The 12164-nt window shown below is 38.6% G+C and overlaps 1 protein-coding gene across 1 annotated transcript in view; it reads left to right on the top strand.

The window, feature by feature from the left end:
* The first annotated feature begins 217 nt into the window (after positions 1 to 217).
* The window catches only part of TMLHE (trimethyllysine hydroxylase, epsilon), a 138948-nt gene continuing 127001 nt past the window's right edge, over positions 218 to 12164 (top strand). Inside the window, exon 1 of the mRNA XM_075999696.1 lies at positions 218 to 618. Within this exon, the coding sequence (XP_075855811.1) occupies positions 516 to 618 (103 nt within the window). The 5' untranslated portion in view covers positions 218 to 515. The remainder of the gene's footprint in view (positions 619 to 12164) is intronic.

Here is a 12164-nt window from a genome sequence, read left to right as displayed (position 1 = left end):
ACATATGGGCTTACTATGGGACAGACTCAATTCTAAGTAGTTTAGTCCTCACAGTAAACCCATGAGATATATGTCATCTTCCTTTTCCAAAAAAGGACATGGAATTACTGAGGATTTAAGTAGTTTGTCCATAGTCACACATATTCAGTACACATGAAAGTTTCAAGTAGTTAGGATAAGGATGATCCAGCAGAGAGGCCCAGAAGGATGATACCTGAAAAGTGATCTTTGTACAGTCATGTATTGCTTAATGACAAGAATACTTTCTGAGAAATGCATTGTTAGGTGATTTCATCACTGCATTACTATCACAGAGTGTACTTACACAAACCTAGATGGTATAGCCCACTACACTCCTAGGCTACAATGGTACATCCTACTGCTCCTGGGCTACAAACCTGTATAGCATGTGACTGTGCTGAATACTGTAGGCAATTATAATATAGTGCTAAGTATTTGTGTGTCTAAACACATCAAAATATAGAAAAGGTATTTTTCAGGTCCATTATAATCTTATGGGACCTAACTTCAAAAGATTATTTCCTTTAGCCATTCGTTGGCACTATACAACCTACAAGGCTCAGAATTGTGCTTGGAAGCAACATGAAGATCATTTTGGTAAGAGATGTGTGGGGACAGATACTTTTTCAAAATTGTACAAAAACTTGTGTTAAGAATGATAAAATTGTATTAAAAAAACATAAAACTTACCATCTCCATCTTAACCATTTTAAGTATACAATTTAGTAGTGTTAAGTATATTCACATTGTTATGCAATAACAGATATGTTTTGTATGGTCTGAAAATACTTTTTGTGGAGTTGAGAGAACCTCTAGCCATTTAGTTCCTAGATTATTCTAGAAGTTGGGAGAAAGACAAAATATAGGGAGGGCACTAGTGAAATCCCATCCCAACTAGAGGAAGGCAACTCTGCCCTGCTCCAGCCTGACTCACTCATCTCCTTGCCTTACCTAAGGAAAAAAAGACGTAAAGAAAGACTCAATATTCAAGGAAAAGGGTTTTAAAGACATAGACTAGGAATATTGCAATCATAGAAAGTAATAGGTTGCTAATGGAGGAGAAGCTTTACCCCTATGTATGAGTTTTCTAGGGCTGCCATAACAAATTACATAAACTAGATGGCTTAAAACAACATAAATTTATTCTTTGATAGTTCCAGAGGCTAGACACCTAAGATCCAGGTCTTGGCAGGGCCACACTCCCTCCCAAGGCTCTAGGAGATAACCTTCCCTTGCCTCTTCTAGTTTCTCGTGGTTGCCTGCAACCCTTGATGCTTGTGGCAGCATCACTCCAATCTGTGCCTCCATCTTCACATGGCCTTCTTCATTGTGTCTTCAAATCTATTATAAAGATAACATTCATTGGATTTAGGGCCCACCCTAATCCATTGTGAGCTCATTTTAAATTGGTTATATCTGCAAACTCTCCAAATAAGGTTATATTCACAGGTACCAGGGGTTAGGACCTCAACATAGCTTTTGGGGGAATACATTTTAATCCACTATACCCTGGAAAAAGAGACAAAAACAATTGTGAATGCCACACCCCCAAGACACGGTTCCGCTGTGTACTCTATGGACTGAGACTGAGACTTAATCAGAAGATTATAGAATGCCCTCCTTCCCCACACACTACAACAAGCTAATAAACCTCCAGTTAAAATAACAATGGGAAGATGGTGGACGAGAAACACTGACAGACAGAGTGTCTCTGCAGAAAAGACAGATTCTAGCAGAAATAAGAAAAAAGAAGCAAGAAGACGAGCATACAGTGGACGAGGGCCGGAAGGAGGGGTACCTGAGACCCCGGGAGACTCCACGGGAGGAGGCTGCAGAGGAGAACTGGAGGCTGAGACCACCGCAGGAGCCCGGAGACCAGCAGCAAGGACTTTCTGGCTGAGCGGGACCATTCCAGCCCCGCCCTGACAGCTTTTCCTGGAAGCAGAGAACAGAACTTTCAGCCCTGCTAACTGCCTGAGGGCAGGCTTACCCAACCCAGCTCCACCCAGAACAAGAGCTGATAACAGGACACAAAATCAACAGCATAGCCTGTTCCTCCAAGCGAACTCCACCTACTGAGAGGGACGGCATCTTGCACAGCCTTTCCATGGCACCCACTGACTCAATATACAGGAAGTGGTCCAATCTCACCCTCAGACACCACTTAATGCCTCAGAAACTAAACAAGGTGTGTGAATACACAAACAATAACCTAAAGAAAAGAAACAACAACTGATCGACATGGGAAGAAATCAGCGAAAGAACTCAGGAAATATGAAGAACCAAACGGAAAACACACCCCCAAAGAGGAGCACCAGCCCCCTAGAAATGGACACCAACCCAAATCAGGCAACCCATATGACAGAAGAGGAATTTCGTATGTGGATCATAAGAACACTCACCCAGCTGCAACAACAACTCAATAACCAACACAAAGAAACCACAAAAAGCCTCCAGGATAAGGGAAAAGAAATAGACACAATGAAGAAAAGTGTAACCGAACTCCTGGAAATGAAGAAGGAATTCAAGGAACTACAAAATACAGTGGAAAGTCTCAAGAACAGGGTAGATCAAACAGAAGAAAGAATATCAGAGCTTGAAGATAACACCCTCCAATGAAATAAATCAGTCACAGAAATAGAGCAGAGAAACAAGAGAAAAGAGCAAAGCCTACAAGAGATGTGGGATTATGTGAAGCAACCTAATGTGAGGGTCATAGGGTTACAGGAAGGGGAAGAAGACAACACTCAAGGGTTGGACAAGCTGTTTGAAGATATAATAGAGGAAAGTTTCCCAGGCCTTGCTCAAAATCTTGATATACAAGTTCAAGAAGCTCAGAGGACCCCTGGGAGATTCAATGCAAACAGGAAGACGTCACGACATGCAGTCATCAGACTGACCAAAATCTCAACTAAAGAGGCCCTTCTAAGAGCTGTAAGACAAAAGAAGCAAGTGACATACAAGGGAAAGCCAATTCCAATAACACCAGACTTCTCTAATGAGACTTTACAAGCAAGGAGAGACTGGGGCCCCATTCTCACTCTTTTGAAACAAAACAATGCCCAGCCTAGAGTATTATTCCCTGCAAAACTAAGCTTCGTATATGAAGGAGAAATAAAAACATTCTCAGACAAGCAAAGGCTCAGAGAATTCACCAAGACAAGACCAGCCCTACAAGAAGTACTTAAAACAGCGTTATGCACGGAACATCATAATAATAACCCACGAATATAAAAACAACCAAAACGCAAATTTATTAAAGGCCAGATATTACAATGGCTCAAGACAGAAATCATAGCAACAACATCCAACCCAACAGAATGAACAGTAATCTACCTTACCTATCAGTTCTCTCAATAAATGTGAATGGCTTAAACTCTCCACTCAAGAGACATAGGCTGGCTGAATGATAAGAAAATACAGGCCAAGTATATGCTGTCTTCAGGAAACACATCTAACCTGCAAGGATGCATATAGACTAAAAATAAAAGAGTGGAGATCAATATTCCAAGCAAATAGAAGCCAAAAGAAGGCTGGTGTGGCAGTTCTAATTTCAGACGATTTAGTTTTTAAACCAACAAAAGTAGTAAAAGACAAAGAGGGTCATTATATAATGGTGAAGGGCACAGTCCAACAAGAAGAGATAACAATTTTAAATATGTATGCACCCAACTTAGGTGCACCCAGATTCATAAAGCAAACCTTACTAGAGCTAAGCAAATGGATTAATAGCAACTTCATAATCGCCGGAGATTTCAACACCCCACTGACGGCACGAGATAGATCCTCCCAACAGAAAATTAATAAAGAAATAATGGACTTAAACAAAACTCTAGAACAATTGGGTCTGACTGACATTTACAGAACATTCTACCCAAAATCCACTGAATATACGTTCTTCTCATCAGCTCACGGGACATTCTCTAAGATTGACCATATCCTAGGACACAAAGTAAATCTCAAAAAATTTAAAAAAAATAGAAATCATATCATGTACCTTCTCAGATCACAGTGGAATAAAACTAGAAATCAACCCTAACAGAAACTCATATTTCTACACAAAAACGTGGAAATTAAATAACCTCCTACTAAATGATTACTTCGTAAATGAAGAAATCAAGACACAAATAAAAAAGTTCTATGAAGAAAACGACAATGGAGAGACAAGTTATCAAGTCCTCTGGGACACAGCTAAAGCAGTTCTGAGAGGAAAGTTTATCTCCATAAATGCCTATAACCAAAAGACAAGAAGATCACAAATAGACAATCTAATGAAACGACTCAAAGAGCTGGAAAAGGAAGAACAGACCAACCCCAAACTAAGCAGAAGAAGTGAAATCAACAAGATCAAATCAGAACTAAATGAAATTGAAAACAGGGAAGCTATTCAGGAGATTAATAAAACAAAAAGTTGGTTCTTTGGAAAAATAAACAAAATTGACACACCATTGGCTGAGCTAACGAAAAGCAGAAAAGAGAAATCGCTAATAAGCTCCGTCAGGAACAAAAAAAGAAGACATCACAACTGATCCCAAAGAGATACAAGATACAATTTATGAATACTACAAAAATCTTTATGCACACAAACTGGAAAATGTAGAGGAAATGGAGAAATTTCTAGAAACACACATCCTCCCTAGGCTCAACCAAGAAGAAATAGATTCCCTGAACAGACCAATCTCAACAGCTGAAATAGAAACAGCAATTAAAAATCTCCCTAAAAATGTGGTATATGTATACCATGGAGTACTATTCAGCTCTAATAAACAATGGCGATATAGCACATCTTATATTTTCCTGGTTAGAGCTGGAACCCATACTACTAAGTTAAGTGTCCCAAGAATGGAAAAACAAGCACCAGATATATTCTCCAGCAAACTGGTATTAACTGAGTAGCACCTAAGTGGACACATAGGTACTACAGTAATAGGGTATTGGGCAGGTGGGAGGGGGGAGGGGGGAGGGGGGTGGGTATATACATACATAATGAGTGAGATGTGCACCATCTGGGGGATGGTCATAATGGAGACTCAGACTTTTGGGGGGAGGGGGGAATGGGCATTTATTGAAACTTTAAAATCTGTACCCCCATAATATGCCGAAATAAAAAAAATATGAAGAAAATATAAATAAAGAAGAAAGAATTAAAAGGAATGAACAAAGACTACAATAAATATGGCATTATGTAATATGGCCTAATATAAGAATTATGGGCATCACTGAGGGAGAAAAAATGCACAAAGGCTGGAAACCCTATTTGAGGGAATAATTGAGGAAAACTTTCCTGTTTTTGCTAGAGATTTAGACATCCAGCTACAAGAAGCTCAATGAACACTTGGCAGATTCATTGCACAGAGACAATCACCAAGATAAAAAGTCATCAGACTGGCCAAAGTCAACATGAAGGGGGAACTCTTGCAAGCTTTGAGGTAACAACATGAAGTAACTTACAAAGGAAAACTCGTCAGGCTAACTACAGACTTCTCAACTGACACCTTACAAGCCAGAAGGCAGTGTGGCCATATCTTCAGTCTTTTTTAACAGAACAACTGCCAGCCTAGAATTTTGTGTCCTGAAAAACTAAGTTTCATACAAGAAGGAGAAATAAAGCCTTTTTCAGAGAAGCAAACACTGAGGAAATTTGTCCAGTCCAGACCTGCCCTGTAGGATATACTCAGAACTGCATAATATATGCAGACTCAAGGTGAAAGGATAGATAAAAAACATTCCATCTCATTGCTTGTTATTGATCTGTTCAGAAGTTCTGTTTCTTCCTGATTGAGTCTTGAGATGTCATGAATTTCCAGAAAGTTGTCCATTTCTGTTACATTTTTTATTTTATGTACATAGAGATTTTCATAGGATTCACAGATGATATTTTGTATTTCTGTGGTATCAGTTGTAATATCTTCGTTTCCATATCTGATTGAGCTTATTTGGGTCCTTTCTATTCTGTTCCTGCTCAGTCTAGGAAGAGGTCTATTAATGTTGTTTAACCTTTTGAAGAACCAAGTTTTTGTTTTGTTGATCTGTATTGTTTTCTTGTTTCCAATTTCATTTAGCTCTGCTCTATCTTTAGTTATTTCTTTTCTTCTGCTGATTTTGGGATTGATTTGCTCTTCCTTATCTAGTTCCTTAAGAAGTGTCATTAGATTCTTGTGATATTTCTTAGATTCTTGTGATATTTCTGGTCTGTCTTTCTTTTCTTTTCTTTTCTTTTCTTTTCTTTTCTTTTCTTTTCTTTTCTTTTCTTTTCTTTTCTTTCTTTCTTTCTTTCTTTCTTTCTTTCTTTCTTTCTTTCTTTCTTTCTTTCTTTCTTTCTTTCTTTCTTTCATGTAGGCATTTAAGACTATCAACTTTCCCCTTAGGACTGTTATTGCTGAATCCCATAGATTTTGATAGCTTGTGTCCCCTTGATCATTCAGTTCAGGGAACTTTTTGATTTACATCTTAATTTCATTATTGACCTAATAATCATTCAGCAGTAGGTTGTTTAATTCCCATTACTTCATGTAGAATTAAGTGTTTCTATGGAAGTTGATTTCTAGTTTTATTCCACTGTGGTCTGACAAGACACATGGTATGATTTCTATTTTTTTTTTAATATATTGAGACATCTTTTGTGGCCCAAGATATCATCAACCTTGGAGAATGTTCCATATGCTGATGAGAATGTATATCGAGTAGTTTTGGGGTAAAATGTCCTGTAAGTGTCTGTTAGACCCATTTGTTCTACAGTCCTCTTTAAGTCCAGTATTTCTTTATTTTCTTCTTTGATGATATGCCCAGCTCTGTCAGTAGGCTGCTGAAGTCCCAGGCAATTATGATGCTGATGTTTATCTCTTGACTTACATCTTTATAGTAGGGTTTGCTTTATGAATCTGGGTGCTCCTAATTAGGTGCACAAATATTTAGGATTGTTGTATCTTTTTGTTGAATTGCTCCTTTACCATTTTATAATGACCATCTTTGTATTTCCTTACTATTGTTTATTTAAGGTCAATTTTATCTGATATAAGAATGGCTACACCTGATTTTTTGTGATTTCCATTGCATGGAATATTTTTTTCCATCCTTTCAACTTGAGTCTGTATGAGTCCTTATGGGTTACATGTGTTTCCTGGGGACACAAGATACCTGCGTTGTATTTTTTCATCCATTCAGCCAGCCTGTGTCTCTTGAGTGGGGCATTCAGACAATTCACTTTAATTGGTAGAATTGATATAGAGGATGCAGTTTGGTTCATCCTGTTGAGTAGTATATTATTACTTTGTTTTACCTCTTATGCTATTGTTTTATATGAGATATAAGCTTTAGCTTTGGAGTGGTTTTACACTGATGAGTGACTCTTGTGCTGATCCATGTATAATATAGTTGTGAGTATTTCCTGCAAGGCAGGATTGGTCTTGACAAATTTCCTCAGTGTTTGCTTTTTGGGATAAGTCTTTACTTATCCTTCAGATATGAAAATTAGTTTCACAGGATACAAAATTCTAGGGTGGCAGTTGTTCTGTTTAAGAAAACTGAAGATGTGGCCACACTGCCTTCTGGCTTGTAAGGTCTCAGTTGGGAAATCTGCAGTTAGCCTGATGGGTTTTCCTTTGTAAGTTACTTCATGTTGTTACCTCATAGCTTGCAAGAGTTCCTCCTTCATGTTGACTTTGGCCAGTCTGATGACTTTTTATCTTGGTGATTATCTCTGTACAATGAATCTGGCAAGTGTTCATTGAGCTTCTTGTACCTGGATGTCTAAATCTCTAGCAAAACAGGAAAGTTTTCCTCAATTATTCCTTCAAGTAGGGTTTCCAGCCCTTGTGCATGTTCTTTTTTTTTTCCAAATAAGAATTTTTAAAAATTTTTTCAGCATATTGTGGGGGTACAAATTTTAAGGTTGCATATAATGCCCTTGTCCCCCTCCCCCAACAAGTCTGAGCTTCAAGCATGACCATCCCCGAAATGTTGCACACCTCACTCATTGTGTATGTATATACACATCCCCTTTTCTCCCCTCCCACCTACCCAATACCCAATAACTGTAATTTCTACGTGTCCACTGATCAGTTAATACCAAACTGCTGGTGAGTATATGTGGTGCTTCTTATTCCATTCTTGGTATACTTCACTTAGTAGTATGGTTTCTAGCTCTATCTATGAAAATACAAGAGGTCCTATATCACCACTGTTTCTTAGAGCTGAATAGTATTTCGTGGTATATATATACCACATTTTATTAATCCACTCATGTATTGATCGGCACTTGGATTGTTTCCACAGCTTTGTGATTGTGAATTGTGCTGCTATAAACATTTGAGTGCACATGTCTTTATTGTAGATTGTCCTTTGTTCTTTTGAGTAGATGCCCAGTAGTGGGATTGCTGGATCAAATGGTAGATCTACTTGTATTGCTTTAAGGTATCTCCGTATTGCTTTCCACAGAGGTTGAACTAGTTTGCAGTCCCACCAGCAGTACAGGAGTGTTCCTATCTCTCCACATCCACGCCAACATTTATTGTTTGGGGACTTTTTGATAAAGACCATTCTTACTAGAGATAAGTGATATCTCATTGAGCTTTTGATTTGCATTTCCCTGATGATTAAAGATGTTGAGTATTTTTTTATATGTTTGTTAGTCATTATCCTGTCTACTTTTGAAAAGTTTCTGTTCATGTCCTTTGCCCACTTTTTGATAGGGTTGTTTGATTTTTTCTTGCTGATTTTCATGAGTTCTAAGTATATTCTACTTATCAGCCCCTTATCAGATGTGTAGGATGTGAAGATTTTCTCCCATTCTGTAGGTGGTCTGTTTGCTCTAATGACTGTTTCTTTTGCTGTGCAAAAGCTTTTTAGTTTGATCAGGTCCCATTTATTTATTTTTGTTGCTGAATGTCTGGGAGAGTGTTTCCAACATTTTACTCTAGAATTCTAATAGTTTCATACCTTAGGTTTAAGTCTGTTACCCAGGGTGAGTTGATTTTTGTGAGGCATTTTCTTCTTCACTCTCAGGGATGCCTATAATTCTTTCATTTGCCTGTTTTAAATAATGCCATGTTTCTTGTAAGCTTTGTTCATTCCTCTTAATTCTCTCTGTCTCTCTCTTTTTTTATTTGTTTGAATGAGTTAATTTGAAAAAGTTGTTTTTAAGCTCTTAGATTCTTTCTTGTGTCTGGTGTATTCTTAAAACTTTCCACTGTGTTTTCTATTTCCTTAAATGAATTTTTCATTTCCAGAGGTTCTGTCTGGTTTTGGTTTTTTTTAGTATATTTATCTCTGTAGTGAAGTTTTCATTCATTTCCTGAATTGTTTTTTCTGGTTTGTTTGAATTGGTTTTCCATTTTCTTTTGGATTTCATAAAGCTTCCTTACAATCCATATGTAGAATTATTTATCTTTCATTTCAATATTTTCATTGTTATTGATATCCATTGCTAGACAGCTGATTTTCCCATTTGGATGTATCCTTTCTCTCTGATTTTTCATACTTCTGGAGTTCTTTTACTGATTTTTTCTCATGTGGGGAACCTGTCACTTCTTATTTTTAGATTACCTTTTGTTTAGATGGGGCTTTTTTCCTTCCTCCTTCACTTTTGTTGGTGTGTTGTTGCATATGTTGGATAAGAACATTTGACTTTGTGGGTGCTTTGATGGGTGTCTAGTTTCTAGATGGATGCCATAGTTATAGATATATTTAGTGTTGTGGTTTTCTCAGTTGTTAGTTGTTTGTAGGCTATAGCAGTGGTGAGCTATTTGCATGAGCATATCCCCTGTCTCTCACTGATGAGGGAGGATTAAGGTCTTTGAAATCCTTTCTCTTTCCCCAGCCCTGTGGTCTTCTTAACAGTGTGAGTTGTACCTGCATGCCCAGTTTAATCTGTGATATTGTAGGCGATTCTTATTGGTAAGAATCAACCACACCATATATGATTGAGTCAGTGAATGCTGTAAAGGGCTTTGCAAGTTAACCTCCCTGTCAGTAGGTTATGCTTGCCAGAAAGAGCAAGCTGTAATGTTGTTTTTAAGATCTTTGGCCCACTGTAGCCCCTCAGGAGAAGCACTTCAATGCTCCAGTTGTTGCGTGGAGCTTTGGAACATCCAGGTGAATCTATATTCTTCACCAAAGCAGAAGCAAGTTGGGGAGTGAGGATGGGCATGCATGAGTTGGGCTATCTTTCCCTTAGGCTCCACAAAAGCTGGTAAGGTAGTTATTTTGGCAGGTATCTAAAGTCTTCTCCCAGACTTCTAGGAAATGCCACCACAGAGTGGCTGCAGTGCCCCCATCCAGCCATAAAGACTGCTTGTGGATGTGGGGGGTCATCTGAGATCCACAGACTGGTTGTCAGAAGCACATTTCACTCTTCTCTTCCCTCCTCTGCTCCATAATATTACTCCAGTGTCTCCTGGCAGGCAGGAGTTCAAACTAGCTGAGCTTCCCCATGATGCTCCTGTTGGCTGGGAGCTTCCTTGTCCTGGTTCCTGGCATGGGTTGAGCAATTTGCCTTTCTGTCGGGTGAAGCATGCTCTGTTAATGTGCTGTGCCTGGGACCTACACTGCACTCTCTTTTTGTTCTGCCCATGTGGGCTCCCTAACCTCCCAAGATTATCTCACAAATCTCCCCTTTATTCCCCCAAGCAACATGATCAAGTCCTGAGGGTACAGGATCTGGCCTTTCCCCAGGTCCCCAAAGATCAATCCTTAACCTTAGAAGCTCCCCTTGAAGTCTGTCTATGATACTGCCACCTCCCTGGTGCTGTAGTAAGCTAGAGTACTAGAGCTCCACATAGTGTCAGCCTGTGGTCTGTAGACTCTGGTGCTAAACCAAACCATGTTGATTTCCTTTGTCCTCAAAGAGCCCCCCAAAATGGTTACCTTGTTGCTGACAGTGCTTAGATTCAGGTAAGATAGAAACCAATCTATTGGGTAGCACCCTGAAATGTTAGAATGTTGCATATCCCACTCCTTTTCATCACCAGGGAGAAGTCAGGAGTTGGGAGTTTCCTTTCTGTTGCCCTGCACCAAGCCAGGTGGGAAGGGCTCTGGTGAATGAATACCATGAATTGTCCTACTGGGTTTTTGTGAGGTTGGCTTTGTAATCACCTGGGGTATGGGAACCTCTTAACTGGTTTCTGAATTTCTCATAAATGCTGTTGTTCCATAAATTCCTTGTCTCCAGGGGGGGAGGAGGGTCTTGGGATTTTTATTTTGCTATCTTGCAGACATCACTCCTGGAATGTAGTTTTAAGATGGTAGATATTACAACATGTTTCCTGATGAGAATGATCCAGTAGTGTGGGAAAATTTGATGATGCAAAAGAGAGGAATGGAATAACCTCAAGACTGTAGTCCCTGAGTAGGAGACAAGAGATGGAATCTAATTCAAAAATGGAAGTATTAGTCCTGATTAGGTGCACAGATATTTCAAAAATTTTAACAAATGTAGGCAGACTATATAGGAACAGATGCAGGTAAGTGATTGGATATAGGGCTTAAGTTTGTAGCAATTTTGTCCTGATTGCTTCCATATTCTTTTTGAAGGAGGAAGCAAGGTCATCAGTTGAAAGCGGGAAGTGAGAGGTGTTGGCAGTTTAAAGTGAGAGGAGATGGTATGAAAAATACTCTTTTTAGAAGGCAAGAAATTTTACTAGGAAATTATGCAAGGATTGTTTGGCAATGTTGACCACTCATTTGAGATTTTTTTACACTTCAGATAGGTCATGGAATCATTTGAGATATTTTATGATGAGTTTAACATATTAGCCAGTGAAGTTTTTAAAAATTTCTCCAACCTAAATGTCCATCAGTGGATGAATGGATAAAGAAAATGTAGTATATATACATAAGGGACTACTACTCAGCCACACAGAAAATGAAATCCTGTTATCTGTAATAACATGGATGAACCTGGAACATTATGTTAAGTGAATTAATCTAAGCACTGAAAGACAAATACACAGGATACTACTCATACATGGAATCAAAAATATTTGATCTTATAGAAATAGGGAGCATAATGGTGGTTATCAGAGGTGGTGGTGATTAAGTATGGAGGGAAGGATGGGAAACTGTTGGTCAGATGATACATAATTACAGTTAGATAGGAGGAATAAATTTCAAGAGATCTAGTATACAGCAAAGAGACTATATATTGT

Source organism: Microcebus murinus, unplaced genomic scaffold, assembly GCF_040939455.1.
Source record: "Microcebus murinus isolate Inina unplaced genomic scaffold, M.murinus_Inina_mat1.0 scaf001_hap2_Mmur4.0, whole genome shotgun sequence".
NCBI lineage: Eukaryota > Metazoa > Chordata > Mammalia > Primates > Cheirogaleidae > Microcebus > Microcebus murinus.
This window is presented reverse-complemented; position numbering and strand designations above follow the sequence as displayed.